This window comes from Podarcis raffonei, chromosome 5, assembly GCF_027172205.1.
Source record: "Podarcis raffonei isolate rPodRaf1 chromosome 5, rPodRaf1.pri, whole genome shotgun sequence".
Classification (NCBI taxonomy): Eukaryota; Metazoa; Chordata; class Lepidosauria; order Squamata; family Lacertidae; genus Podarcis; species Podarcis raffonei.
Genome location: NC_070606.1, coordinates 33,923,251 through 33,934,098, shown reverse-complemented (window position 1 = coordinate 33,934,098; position 10,848 = coordinate 33,923,251). Strand labels below are relative to the sequence as shown.

At 40.7% G+C, this 10,848-nt stretch overlaps 1 protein-coding gene across 2 annotated transcripts; it reads left to right on the top strand.

Annotated features, from left to right (window-relative positions):
* The first annotated feature begins 37 nt into the window (after nucleotides 1-37).
* ECD (ecdysoneless cell cycle regulator) lies at nucleotides 38-10,837 on the top strand. 2 transcript variants are annotated; one of them, XM_053388565.1, is made up of 14 exons: nucleotides 38-52; nucleotides 1,017-1,225; nucleotides 2,034-2,151; nucleotides 2,473-2,560; nucleotides 2,870-3,048; nucleotides 3,790-3,982; nucleotides 5,752-5,880; nucleotides 6,174-6,299; nucleotides 6,918-7,003; nucleotides 7,841-7,947; nucleotides 8,094-8,277; nucleotides 9,620-9,687; nucleotides 9,990-10,207; nucleotides 10,423-10,837. In XM_053388565.1, the coding sequence occupies exons 2-14, from the start codon at nucleotides 1,027-1,029 to the stop codon at nucleotides 10,645-10,647; spliced, it is 1,920 nt and encodes a 639-aa protein (XP_053244540.1). In that variant the 5' UTR covers nucleotides 38-52; nucleotides 1,017-1,026; the 3' UTR covers nucleotides 10,648-10,837. The 2 variants fall into 2 exon arrangements, with proteins under 2 accessions (XP_053244540.1, XP_053244541.1); XM_053388566.1 differs by lacking the exon at nucleotides 5,752-5,880 and having other exon boundaries at nucleotides 45-90.
* Nucleotides 10,838-10,848: the final 11 nt, after the last annotated feature.

Below are 10,848 nucleotides of genomic sequence, written 5' to 3'. Positions count from 1 at the left end.
GGGCGCGCGGCGATGACGTAACAGGGCTCTTGCGGCGGCAGTGGCAGCTCAGGTGAGCGGTGGGTCGCCCAGTGGGGAAGAGAGTGTGGGGTGGGTGGGTGTTTTCGTGTACACTATCACAAAGGTAGATATTCTATTGATTACACATGAGCAGCTATGTGTATGTGTATTGACATAGAAAGGGGCGGTGGTGTTTTCTTTTCAAATGCTTTGTTGGCGCACTTTGCAAACAGGCAGAAGTAGAGGAAATTCAAAGCGACTTCACTCAGTCACTTAACAGCTATTCGGGATGGTAAGCTGAATGGAGGGCGGGTTAATGGTTTTTGTGTGTGTGTCCAAATGATAACACAGATGAAAAAAATATCCTCTCCGGCTTTTAAAATTTAGAGGTTTCCTTATGGCAGATTCTTGTCTCTGGGACTCTTGCTGTTTTGGAAGTCAGGGGAGAATTGATTAAAAAGTGCTCGTTATGAAATGTCTGGATATACCTGTCCTTGACCTAGTCAGGAAAATTAGGAGTGTGCATGTTCTCTCAATAAAAGCTTGACTTGTTAGAAACTGAGATATGAAAGCTAGGAGCTAAATGGCACCTTAAACCTAGGTTATGGGCACACACTTTTTATAATAAGAATACAAAGCTGAAAATGAATGAACTGCTGCTAAAATATTATGTTTATTTTTCACATGGTCTAGTTCTTCCCCTGCCCACCCCCCTAATATTCTTAAGTGAGTCTCTTATCCAGTCTTAACAGAGTAGCTGGAAGTGGGAAAGCAGAAAAAAGTCCTCTTTTCCTTCCATTTTTACCTGAAATCTTAGGTGCAATACTGCGCCCAGAGCTCAGAAACTGTTTGCCCTAATGAAATTCCTTGTCGCAAAATGCGCCTAGAACAATGGGAGTTTCGAACACTGCTTGAAGGTGCTGCCAGCATTTTCAGTGTGGTGTGTGTTGGAGGAGTACTTATTGTGCTTGTGTAAATTGTCTTGAAATATTTATTAATAAGTGGTGCCTTTTCAGGAAGTACAGAATGGAGAAACTGAACCTTGCAGCAACAGAAGATGCAGTGCAGTACCGGTTGTTCTTAACACATGAACCAGAAGACCCTGCACACTGTCAAAAAATTCTTCAACAATACATTGAAAGAATATTAGCACACCTTGCACCCATGCTGGTTTCTTATATTTGGCAAAGCCAACCATTTAATCTGAAGTACAAACCTGCCAAAGGTAAAGCTATTCCATTTGCCTCCATTCTGTTTTGATGTTTGTGAATCTAGAGCAGGGTCTCCCAATTCTGTAAGAAACAATAGAACATGCAGGTAGTGATTCTGTAGCATTATACAGGCAGTTTTGAGCTTTTATACTGAATTATCATGATTTATGCTGACCCAATTGGACACTAAACAGTTATTCTGTGCAACATTCTGAGCAGCAGAGTAAATTTTTATGCTGTTCATAATTTTATAATGAATATTGGATTACCTGAAAATTGTCGAATTTTTGCCATACTGGATATTTCTGTATGGTTTTTGAGGCCCTTATTTAAATGTTTCCTATGCTCTTAAAACTATGTTTATTTTTCTATTATTATTCAGAAACAGCAAAGTCTAGTTTCAATTATTCAGAAGAAACGCAAATGAACATAAATCTCTTAACGGAATGATCAGCCTTGTCGTAAGAGGAATCAGAGCTCCTCAAGCCTTCTCTTATTGCAGCCTTCTCTTGATTACATTTCTATTTACTTCTAAAATAGAATACAAATTGGTTTTGTTAGAGTTACCATCTATTATTTACATTGTGTTTTGCAAAGAGCAGTTTTGACAGAGCCCTGTCCCAAGGAGTTTACAGTTTTAAAATAGACACTTGGGGGATGGAGGCGATGGCAGCATAGGATAAGATCATACTATGAACTTCAATGAGTATACTTTGGCTGGATTGCTATAAGGTATTGGGAATAGAGGGTAATTTCAAAGGCTATCTGGAAAATAGTCTGGTGGTAATATACTGTAGTCTCATTTCCCCTTCTCTTTTTTAGAACATATTCCTGCTCATATTGGTGGTCTCACAAAGTTTGGGGATAATATTGAAGATGAATGGTTTATTGTATACCTTATCAAGGAAATTACAAAAGAGTTTCCAGAATTAGCAGCCAGGTACCTTTTCATTACCAATTTTTACATTCAGAATTTGAACACTTGCTGATTAAGGTGTCACTTGTGGAAGCAGCTTAAGCTAAAATTGTGCATGTTTTCTATATGTTAAACCATTAGATTTATATTATACTAGTGTCCAATGGAGGGGGGTATTCAGTTAAGAGTGGGCCATAGTTTGATTACATCCAAGTAATTTATAGTTTTTTCTTTCATTCTTGCTAAATGAATGTTTTATGTTTACATAGGAGTAAAGCTGCAGTCCTATACACATGTGCCTGCGTAAGCCCCATTGAATTCTGTCATCATTTTCCATTTCAATAGGGTGGATGATAACGATGGTGAATTCCTTCTGATAGAAGCAGCTGACTTCCTTCCCAAGTGGTTGAATCCTGAAAACAGCTGCAATCGGGTAAGAGAGATTTAAGTGTGCCAGCTACCAAACCAGTGCTAAACCTGTGCCTGTGTTTATAAGGGCTATGCTTAATTAACCTGTTCAAAATGGTTTTATTTTTTCCTGTGCTGCCTCAGAAATGCCCCCCCCCCCCAAGTGGCTCAAAATGCTTTCAATGTTTATCTTACAGAAAAACAATGTTGAAGACTTTTAACGTTGTGGGGTTTCCGTTTTGTTCTCTTGTTTCTGTAAACTATGATAAATTGTGAATGTGTAACTTGGATGAAGTACTTTCAGACTTAGCAAGGAAATTTATGTTTTTGTCAGGTGTTCTTTCATTGTGGGGAATTATGCATAATTCCATTGCCAAAAACTCCTGAAGAAGAGACCTTATTACCTGCTACCAGTCCTACAATTCCTCAAGCGCTGAAGTTGCTATCTGCCCATTCTGGTGGCTTTGTGGCTGCAAAATCTATTAGAACAGCAGTATACAAACGCATCAATGGGTAAGTGACCTGATCTGAAAAAAATGTTTCTATTAAGAGTGTCTGGAATGCGTCACATACTGCTTAGGTGTCCCATGTTATGGTGTGTTTTCTATGATAAAGGCATGAGAGTTTTTTCCTAGGCTTCCTCTCAGTGTTGCAGTTTGTTGCATGTTCTGAACAGATTTCTAAACAATATTGTAATGGAAGGACTGTGTAAACATTGACATCCAAAGCTATGCTCACACCTAGCTTGTGCAAAAAAAAAAGAGAGAGAGAGAGGTGGAGAAATACATTGCTAAAATCTGGCAACTCCAGTCTTTTAGTCATTTGTCTATGAGAAAATAGCATTAGCAGATTTTAACACATAGTGCCCCCCCCCTCCGGCAGAGCAGACAAATCACAAATGATACTGAAGAAAGAGTCTCTTTGAATAGAAAAAAAATTCAAGTCACATGGGCTGCAGCCCAATACTAACTTGGGAGTAAGCCCCATTAGACTCACCTGGGTAATTGTAGGGTTTGTGGAAGTCTGGGAGAAAACAGATTTTTCTTTGACTCTTTCCAGACTTTGAATATATCCAACACTGTGGATAGGCTTGAGTTTTCCAGTTGGATTTTATAAATATATTTTGCTACCTTAAATCTGACATACAGATGTATGTTGCTAGACCAAAGGAGAGAAATTACCTTCATATAAACAAGGTTTATACGCTCAAACTATGTGTCCTAATCAGCATCTTGTTGCAATTTTGTGCCACAGGTATCCTGAGCGAATCCAGACTTTCCTTCACCGGGCTCACTGTTACCTTCCAGCTGGTATTGCAGCAGTACTGAAGCAATGTCCTGCATTAGTATCTGCAGCAGTCCAAGCTTTTTATCTGCGAGACCCCATTGACTTAAAAGCATGCCGCATTTTCAAAATTTTCCCTCCAGATACACGCATAATGACTTCAGTAAGTGATGATTCTACAAGTCCCATCCTGTGTGCTTTACATAAGGTTTTAAATGGGCTTTCATGCCATCTTTTTCCTGTGTATAAGATGAGTAGAAATGCAAACATTTTTGAAACTTCACCTATTGAAATCTACTTTTGTGAGAAGCGTTAATTTTCTGTCATGGTTTAATAGAACAAAGAAAATGTATGAAAATAGAACATGAAAACACGAAGTAGGCATGGCCCAGGATCAAAAGAGTCCTGTGGTTTTTTCACATCTGAAGCTTTAGTGATTTTTCTTTTCTGTGTCTACTCAGGGCAATGAGTCATTTTGTTAATGTGTGGGAGGGAATAGAAATGTTAATGTGTGGAATAGAAAGGGAGGCCCTGAGCAGAAATCTGCATGCGGCTCTTTTGATGCTGGCCATAACATTTTATAGCATTAAGAGAGAGTGATGCTGATTAATAATATTATTTATTAATGAATTTATATAACATTTTGTGACAAAATGGGCTTTTGAGCAGTTTTTGAAGTATAAAAACCAGTTACACAAACATAAAAATATCTGTAATTCAGGTTAAAACAATTCCATTAAAACACAGCAATTAAAATGGGAAACTCAGGTTGCATGATCAAGGGAATCCCTGTGTAAGCAGGTGTGTCTTCAAAATTCAGCAGAATGCCATTACAGATCGGGTCTCATATTTTAGCAGGGAGTACATTCCGTAATAGTACCACCAATGAAAAAGCCTGTCTCTGTGTTACCATCAGCTGATCATAATCAGACTTCAGCATCTAACAGATGTACAGTATTGTGGCTTAAGCTTTACAGGCTCATGTTACTCAAATTCATCTTAGTGCATCTGATGAATCAAGCTGTGGGTTATCAAACATCATGAGTCATTAGACAGGAAGTCCCCAATGTGTCAAACAGTATATATTTGGAAAATCGTGTGTGTATTTTTCCAGTTTCCATAATGCTTGAAATACTAGTCAAGGTACCGTATTTTTCGCCCTATAAGGCGCACTGGCCCATAGGACGCACCTGGTTTTTTTTGGGGGGGAATGAATAAAAAAAAATTATTTTCCCCCCCAGCTGCAGGGCTGGGGCGGGGGAAGCCTGAGCTTCCCCCGACCCCAGCCCACAGAACAGGCTGCCGCCCCAAGCCTTGCACGCCCGACGGGAGGTCCCATTGGACGTGCAAGGCTTGCGGACAGCAGCCTGAAGCACGGGACATGCTCTGCAGCTTCCCCCGACCCCAGCCCACAGAACAGGCTGCCGCCCCAAGCCTCGCACGCCCGGCGGGACCTCCCGGCGGGCGCGCAAATCTTGTGGACAGCAGCCCGAAGCACGAGGCGTGCTCTGCAGCCCGCCCTGTGCTTCGGGCTGCTGGCTGCCACTCCAAGCCTTGCGCGCCCGGCGGGACCTCCCGTCGGGCGCGCAAGGCTTGCGGACAGCAGCCCGAAGCACGGGACGACCTCCGGAGGGCGCCCCATGCTTCGGGCTGCAGGCTGCCGCTCCTGCAAGCCTTGCGCACCTGCGGGAACTCCCGCCGGGCGCACAAGGCTTGCGGATAGCTTCCTGAAGCGTGGAGAGCGAGAGGGGTCGGTGCGCACCGACGCCTCTCGCTCTCCAGGCTTCAGCGAAAGCCTGCATTCGCCCCATAGGACGCACTCACATTTCCCCTTCATTTTTGGAGGGGAAAAAGTGCGTCCTATAGGGCGAAAAATACGGTACATTCAAATGAAGCAGCTGCAAATTTAATAAAATGTTGTGATCATTTCAGGTTACTTTTACGAAGTGTCTGTATGCGCAGTTGGTTAAACAGACGTTTGTACCAGACAGACGAAGTGGATATTCATTGCCTCCTCGTTCGCATCCTCAGTACAAAGCATACGAACTAGGCATGAAATTGGTAAGCCTGTACTTGATATTTCCACACACAAAACTTTTGTTTGGCTTCATTAAGAACTCTCTGGAGACAGTTTTCTGAAGATTTGGTATTGTTTGTTTGAGAGATTTTCTACCCGTGTTACCAAGAGGGTTGCAAACATGTTCCTGATTTCAGTGAACGCTTGTCAGTTTCTTATATAAAAAATTTTTATTTGTTTTTAATTGTTTTAGCTAGTTGTATGTTTTATTAATGTATCTAACTTTATAAGTCTGTGACTGTAATAAATCACTCCTTTTACTCTGTATCTCTTACAGGCTCATGGTTTTGAAATTCTGTGTTCCAAGTGCAGATCACCTTCTGATGATTCCAAGGAACACACGTTGAATGTTCCACTGTGGGATACCTTTCTCAACAGTCTCAAGAAAAACAATTATTTTAAGGTGAGATTTTGCAAAAACCACTTTACCATTTAACTTTGTGAATTGCATGGCACGTGTTGCAGCTATAATGTCACCATAGTTGCTTTGGGCCAGGCACGTGCAACTCCCAAGAGACAGAGATCTACTCACAGTAGAAAAAGATTGGCTGTGATCTACCCATTGTCTTTGCCAGGAGTTGTTGAGTTTTTTTTAGAGGAGGGTTGACCAAAGGCGATCACTAAACTTCATACCGCGATCTACCTGGGACACCCCCGCGATCTACTAGTAGATCGCTATCTACCTGTTGGACATGCCTCCTGGGCCATTGACCAAATTTGTATTAAGCGCTTTGAAGATGAAACAAGATTTTTTCCCGCCCAGGATTCTTCAGGATCTTGGAGGGCGAATATAAGAGCTCAACTAGAAGGTTCAGTTTCTCGTAATTAATCTGTTTCTGGACTTCAGGCTATAGATTAGGAATTTGGCGAGGTGTTTAGAAATCATTTCCCAATCCGGAGTGTTATTGTGCATTATAGAGTTCATGAACCTCCACACACATACGTTGCATTGTTGACCTTTTCTTGTATACCTGTATCAGAGCAGAATGTATTAACTTGCTATTATGTTTGAATTTCATAGGGAGAGCTGGAAGGTTCTGTGCAGTATCTCAATCTGTTGCACAGAGCAGAAAATTATTTCCGACATACTGTAATCAGCCCACAAAGGTAAGAACACCAAGGTGGCTTATATAAATTTCGCTGTGCTTAGCTTTTCTAGTTTCCTTAAATTCTGTGTATTTTCCTTACACTGGCACTTAATGTGTATGTATACTGCAAATGTAGATTATTCAGTGCTGTGAAATATTTATTTCTAACATACAGTTCCCACTAGATTATACAGTCATGGAATGAGAGAATGGTAGACTTGGAAGGGTCCCTGAGGGTCATCTAGTTCAGCCCCCTGCAATACAGGAATCTTAACAAGATTATACATGACAGATGGCCATCCATCCTTTGCTTAAAAACCTCCAAGGAAGGAGAATCCACCACCTTTGGGGAAGTCTGTTTCACTGTCAAATAGCTTTTATTGTGTTTCCCCTTATTTTGATGTGGTGAACATACATCCGCAAAAAGAAATTGTGCCATCTGGAATTGTTGACAAATATTTTTTCTAAGAATGTACCAACACTGTGTCAAAAGTTTTCTGTTAGTCGGATTAAGACTGCCTAAACATAGTTTATAAACACTGAACCTTAAAAATAAGTACTACAAACGTGCTGAAAAAATAAGTATAGTAAACTAGTACAGTGGATAATGTTCTGCAGAGAGACTTCAATCCTTTCTAGATTTTTTGCTACAGCTGGCTTCCAAACACATGTATACATACCAAAATACTCAAGATTTTCACACCCGTACATGGTTTTTCCTACACCTGTGTATGTGAAACATAGCATGTAACAATTGTGAATGTAGTGAGCTCTACAACTAGAAAAGTGGTTATAAATTGTGTGTGCCCAGCAAATTTTATTTGCATTTTTAGAATTGTGTTGTCTTCTTTGGTAGTTCAGTTGCCGATAGCCCAGGTGAAGAAATTCTGAACATATTGAAAGCAACTTCCTTTAATTTGGAGGATTTAGGAAAAGAAACCACCAGCCTTCCTCCAGAAGATGGTAAGAAGAGTGAATGAAAGAGCAAAGTCACAACCCGAACATCTTGAAGACTTTGTGCCTATTTACCATGTCTTTCTTTGCTGTGATTGTCAGATGCAACAAGTGGCCACATTTTAAGCAGCATGTATTGTGTCCTTCTCTTTCAGATGACAGTTGGTTGGAGATCTCTCCAGACACACTGGATCAAATTCTTAAGGAGGCAGCGGGCACAAACAAATCCACTTACACCTCAGACGAGGAGGAACAGAACTATGACTTGTCGCAGATCACTGAAAACATGAAGGCTTTTATATCTAAAATCTCAACTCACGAAGGAGCAGAAATGCCATGGTATGCTTTTAAGTACCTAATCAAGCTTCTGTGTAGTGGGAGTCATTTCATTTGTTGTTCAGTTTTCCAAGCAGACATAGTGAAGTCAGAGAGGCTTAAACTTCCCTAAATTTTGCATCATGGAAAAACTTTTAAGCATTTACAAAATTGCCAATGGGTCCTTTAGTTACTTTGTTAAATTGGCTCATCCGGAACTGGTTAACTGTAGCAAAAATAGGAAATGGAAAAACTCCAGAAATGCAAAACCTGTTCAGAATTAGAGATGGTATAGAATCTATGGATAATATGGGGCCTGTACAGTTTGGTTGCTCTGTACAAGTTGTTTGGTCTCCTACACACACACACACACACACACACACACACACACACACACACACACACTATTTCTCCATGAGTTTGGCAGTGGCAGCAGCAGCAGCAAAGCAAGCTTTCACACACTCAGCAGTTGATCCACCAGGTAAGGCTGATGGATTGTGTAGTGTGGCTGGCTTGTTGGCTGCAATAAGCTGGAGAAACTGGCGCCAGCTCCCCTAAGCCCCCATAGAGAGGGAAAGTACTATGGATGTGATGAGCGCAGACATTTTTCACTCATATATTTGATGGATTGGGTGGGCTGGAACACTCCCGAAAGATGTGACGGAAAGATACAAACAACAGGTATTTGGAATTCCCCCCAAAAGGCCAGAAATATACAGGGAGAAGACTGCACAATTTTTATATGATACATGTCTGTCTGGTCAATGTGCATGACTTTAAAAATACGCAGGCCCGATAAGTTAATGTTTAGGTGAAGGCTGTCTTCAGTCAAAAGTCTTACTTTGAAAGACTTTGAACCATCCTGGTTGGCAAATTCTGCCAACCTTCATAGGCAGACTACGCATGGATGCATGTTTTTTTCTTGAATAGTAATGTTACTGTGCTGCAACAAAAACAGGAGTTAGTATAAGCTTTGGACCGTACAACTGAAGTATCATTTATGCTGATTCTACCACTGTATTTGTAATTATTTCTGTGCTTTTCTGTTAATATACAATGGGCTGGGTCCAACGGTCCCTGATGTGATTTTTCCAGATTCCTTCTGAAGCCCCACCACCACTACCCCCCCCCCAAAAAAATGTCTGGGCGGGTTGGATGACATCTTAACAGAGTGGGAGGTGGCACAAGGGACTGCTGTGGGGGAAATCTGCAAAATTTGCTTTGCTGTTCCTGTTTGCAGAAGCTTCCACTGGATTAAAGCTCTTGCAAATAGGGCTCTGCTGAATCCAGACGAATATGTTCTTTCTCAAATACCAAACACCAGATATACCAAAAAAAATTGCAATTATGAACTTTTTACTTTCAGGTCTTCTGCTGAGGCCTCTGTCACTTTTGATGTGGACTCATTCACAAATGCATTAGATAAAATACTGGGTGAGTTTACTGCTGGTGGTGGAAATTGAGAGATAGAAGTATCTTGAAATATAAATCATGTTATCCTTTTTCCTGAATCTCTTTATTACCTGCCTTTTACCCTACATCCCCAGGTCAGGATATATAAACTACAATCCAATCGCAAAATGAAGTATAATCAGCAAAAAATAAAACAGTAATAAATACATAAAGCAGATATAACATTCTTCCCAAAGTATTAGCAACCGGTTTTATTGGTTATTCAAATATATTCTCATTCTCTCTCTTTCTCCCTGGGGGCATTGATTCTATTATATTTCTAGGAGCAAATTCAGAAGAGTTGGACTCTGATGATTTAGAAGAGGAAGAGGAGTTTGAATTCCTAGACAGTGATGAAGAATCTGAGCTAAAAGCTGAAAGTCATGGGGAAACGGTATCACAGATTGAAACACCTGGAAGTCTCAGATCATACATGGATGAAATGGACTCTGAACTGGCATCCACCAATATTGGAAAAAGCTTTACTAGTCGGCCCAAAGTGGTATGTTTAACTTAGATTTCCTATCTAGGGACCATTAGGGAGAAGAAAGAAGTATGCAAGCATTATGTTGTTCCAAAAACCCTACAATTTAACCTTGCATAGTGCTTCTAACATTTGGCTATCTCTGCCAACAGCTATGTGATTTCATTAAAGATCTCTGCATGCAACATAAATAAAAATGTAATTGAAATTTCACTGTTTACCTTTTTCTACAGGTTGGGTCTGGTAAAGGATCTTCGTCCCAAGACCCTGACAGTGATTTTGAAGACAACATTGGTTCAGAAGACACTGACTTGGCACCTGTGGATATAGACTTGAACCTTGTGACTAATCTGCTGGAATCATATAATGCTCAAGCTGGACTAGCAGGACCTGCCTCTAATCTCCTGCAAAGCATGGGAGTACATTTGCCTGAAAATACGGACAAAAAATCTCACTAGCAGTTCAGATGGAGAAATCTGGTTACGTGTCATAACAGAAACCCAAGAGCAGTTCTTGGATTTTTATTTTTTGAGTGAGGGATGAAAGCTTTTCAGAACCCAGGAGACCTAGTATGCAAACTACTTTAAATACATGTGAGCAGCATACAGTATTCAGTTTCACTTGCTACCCTTGCAGAACCAACTTTTTTTTTTAAAAAA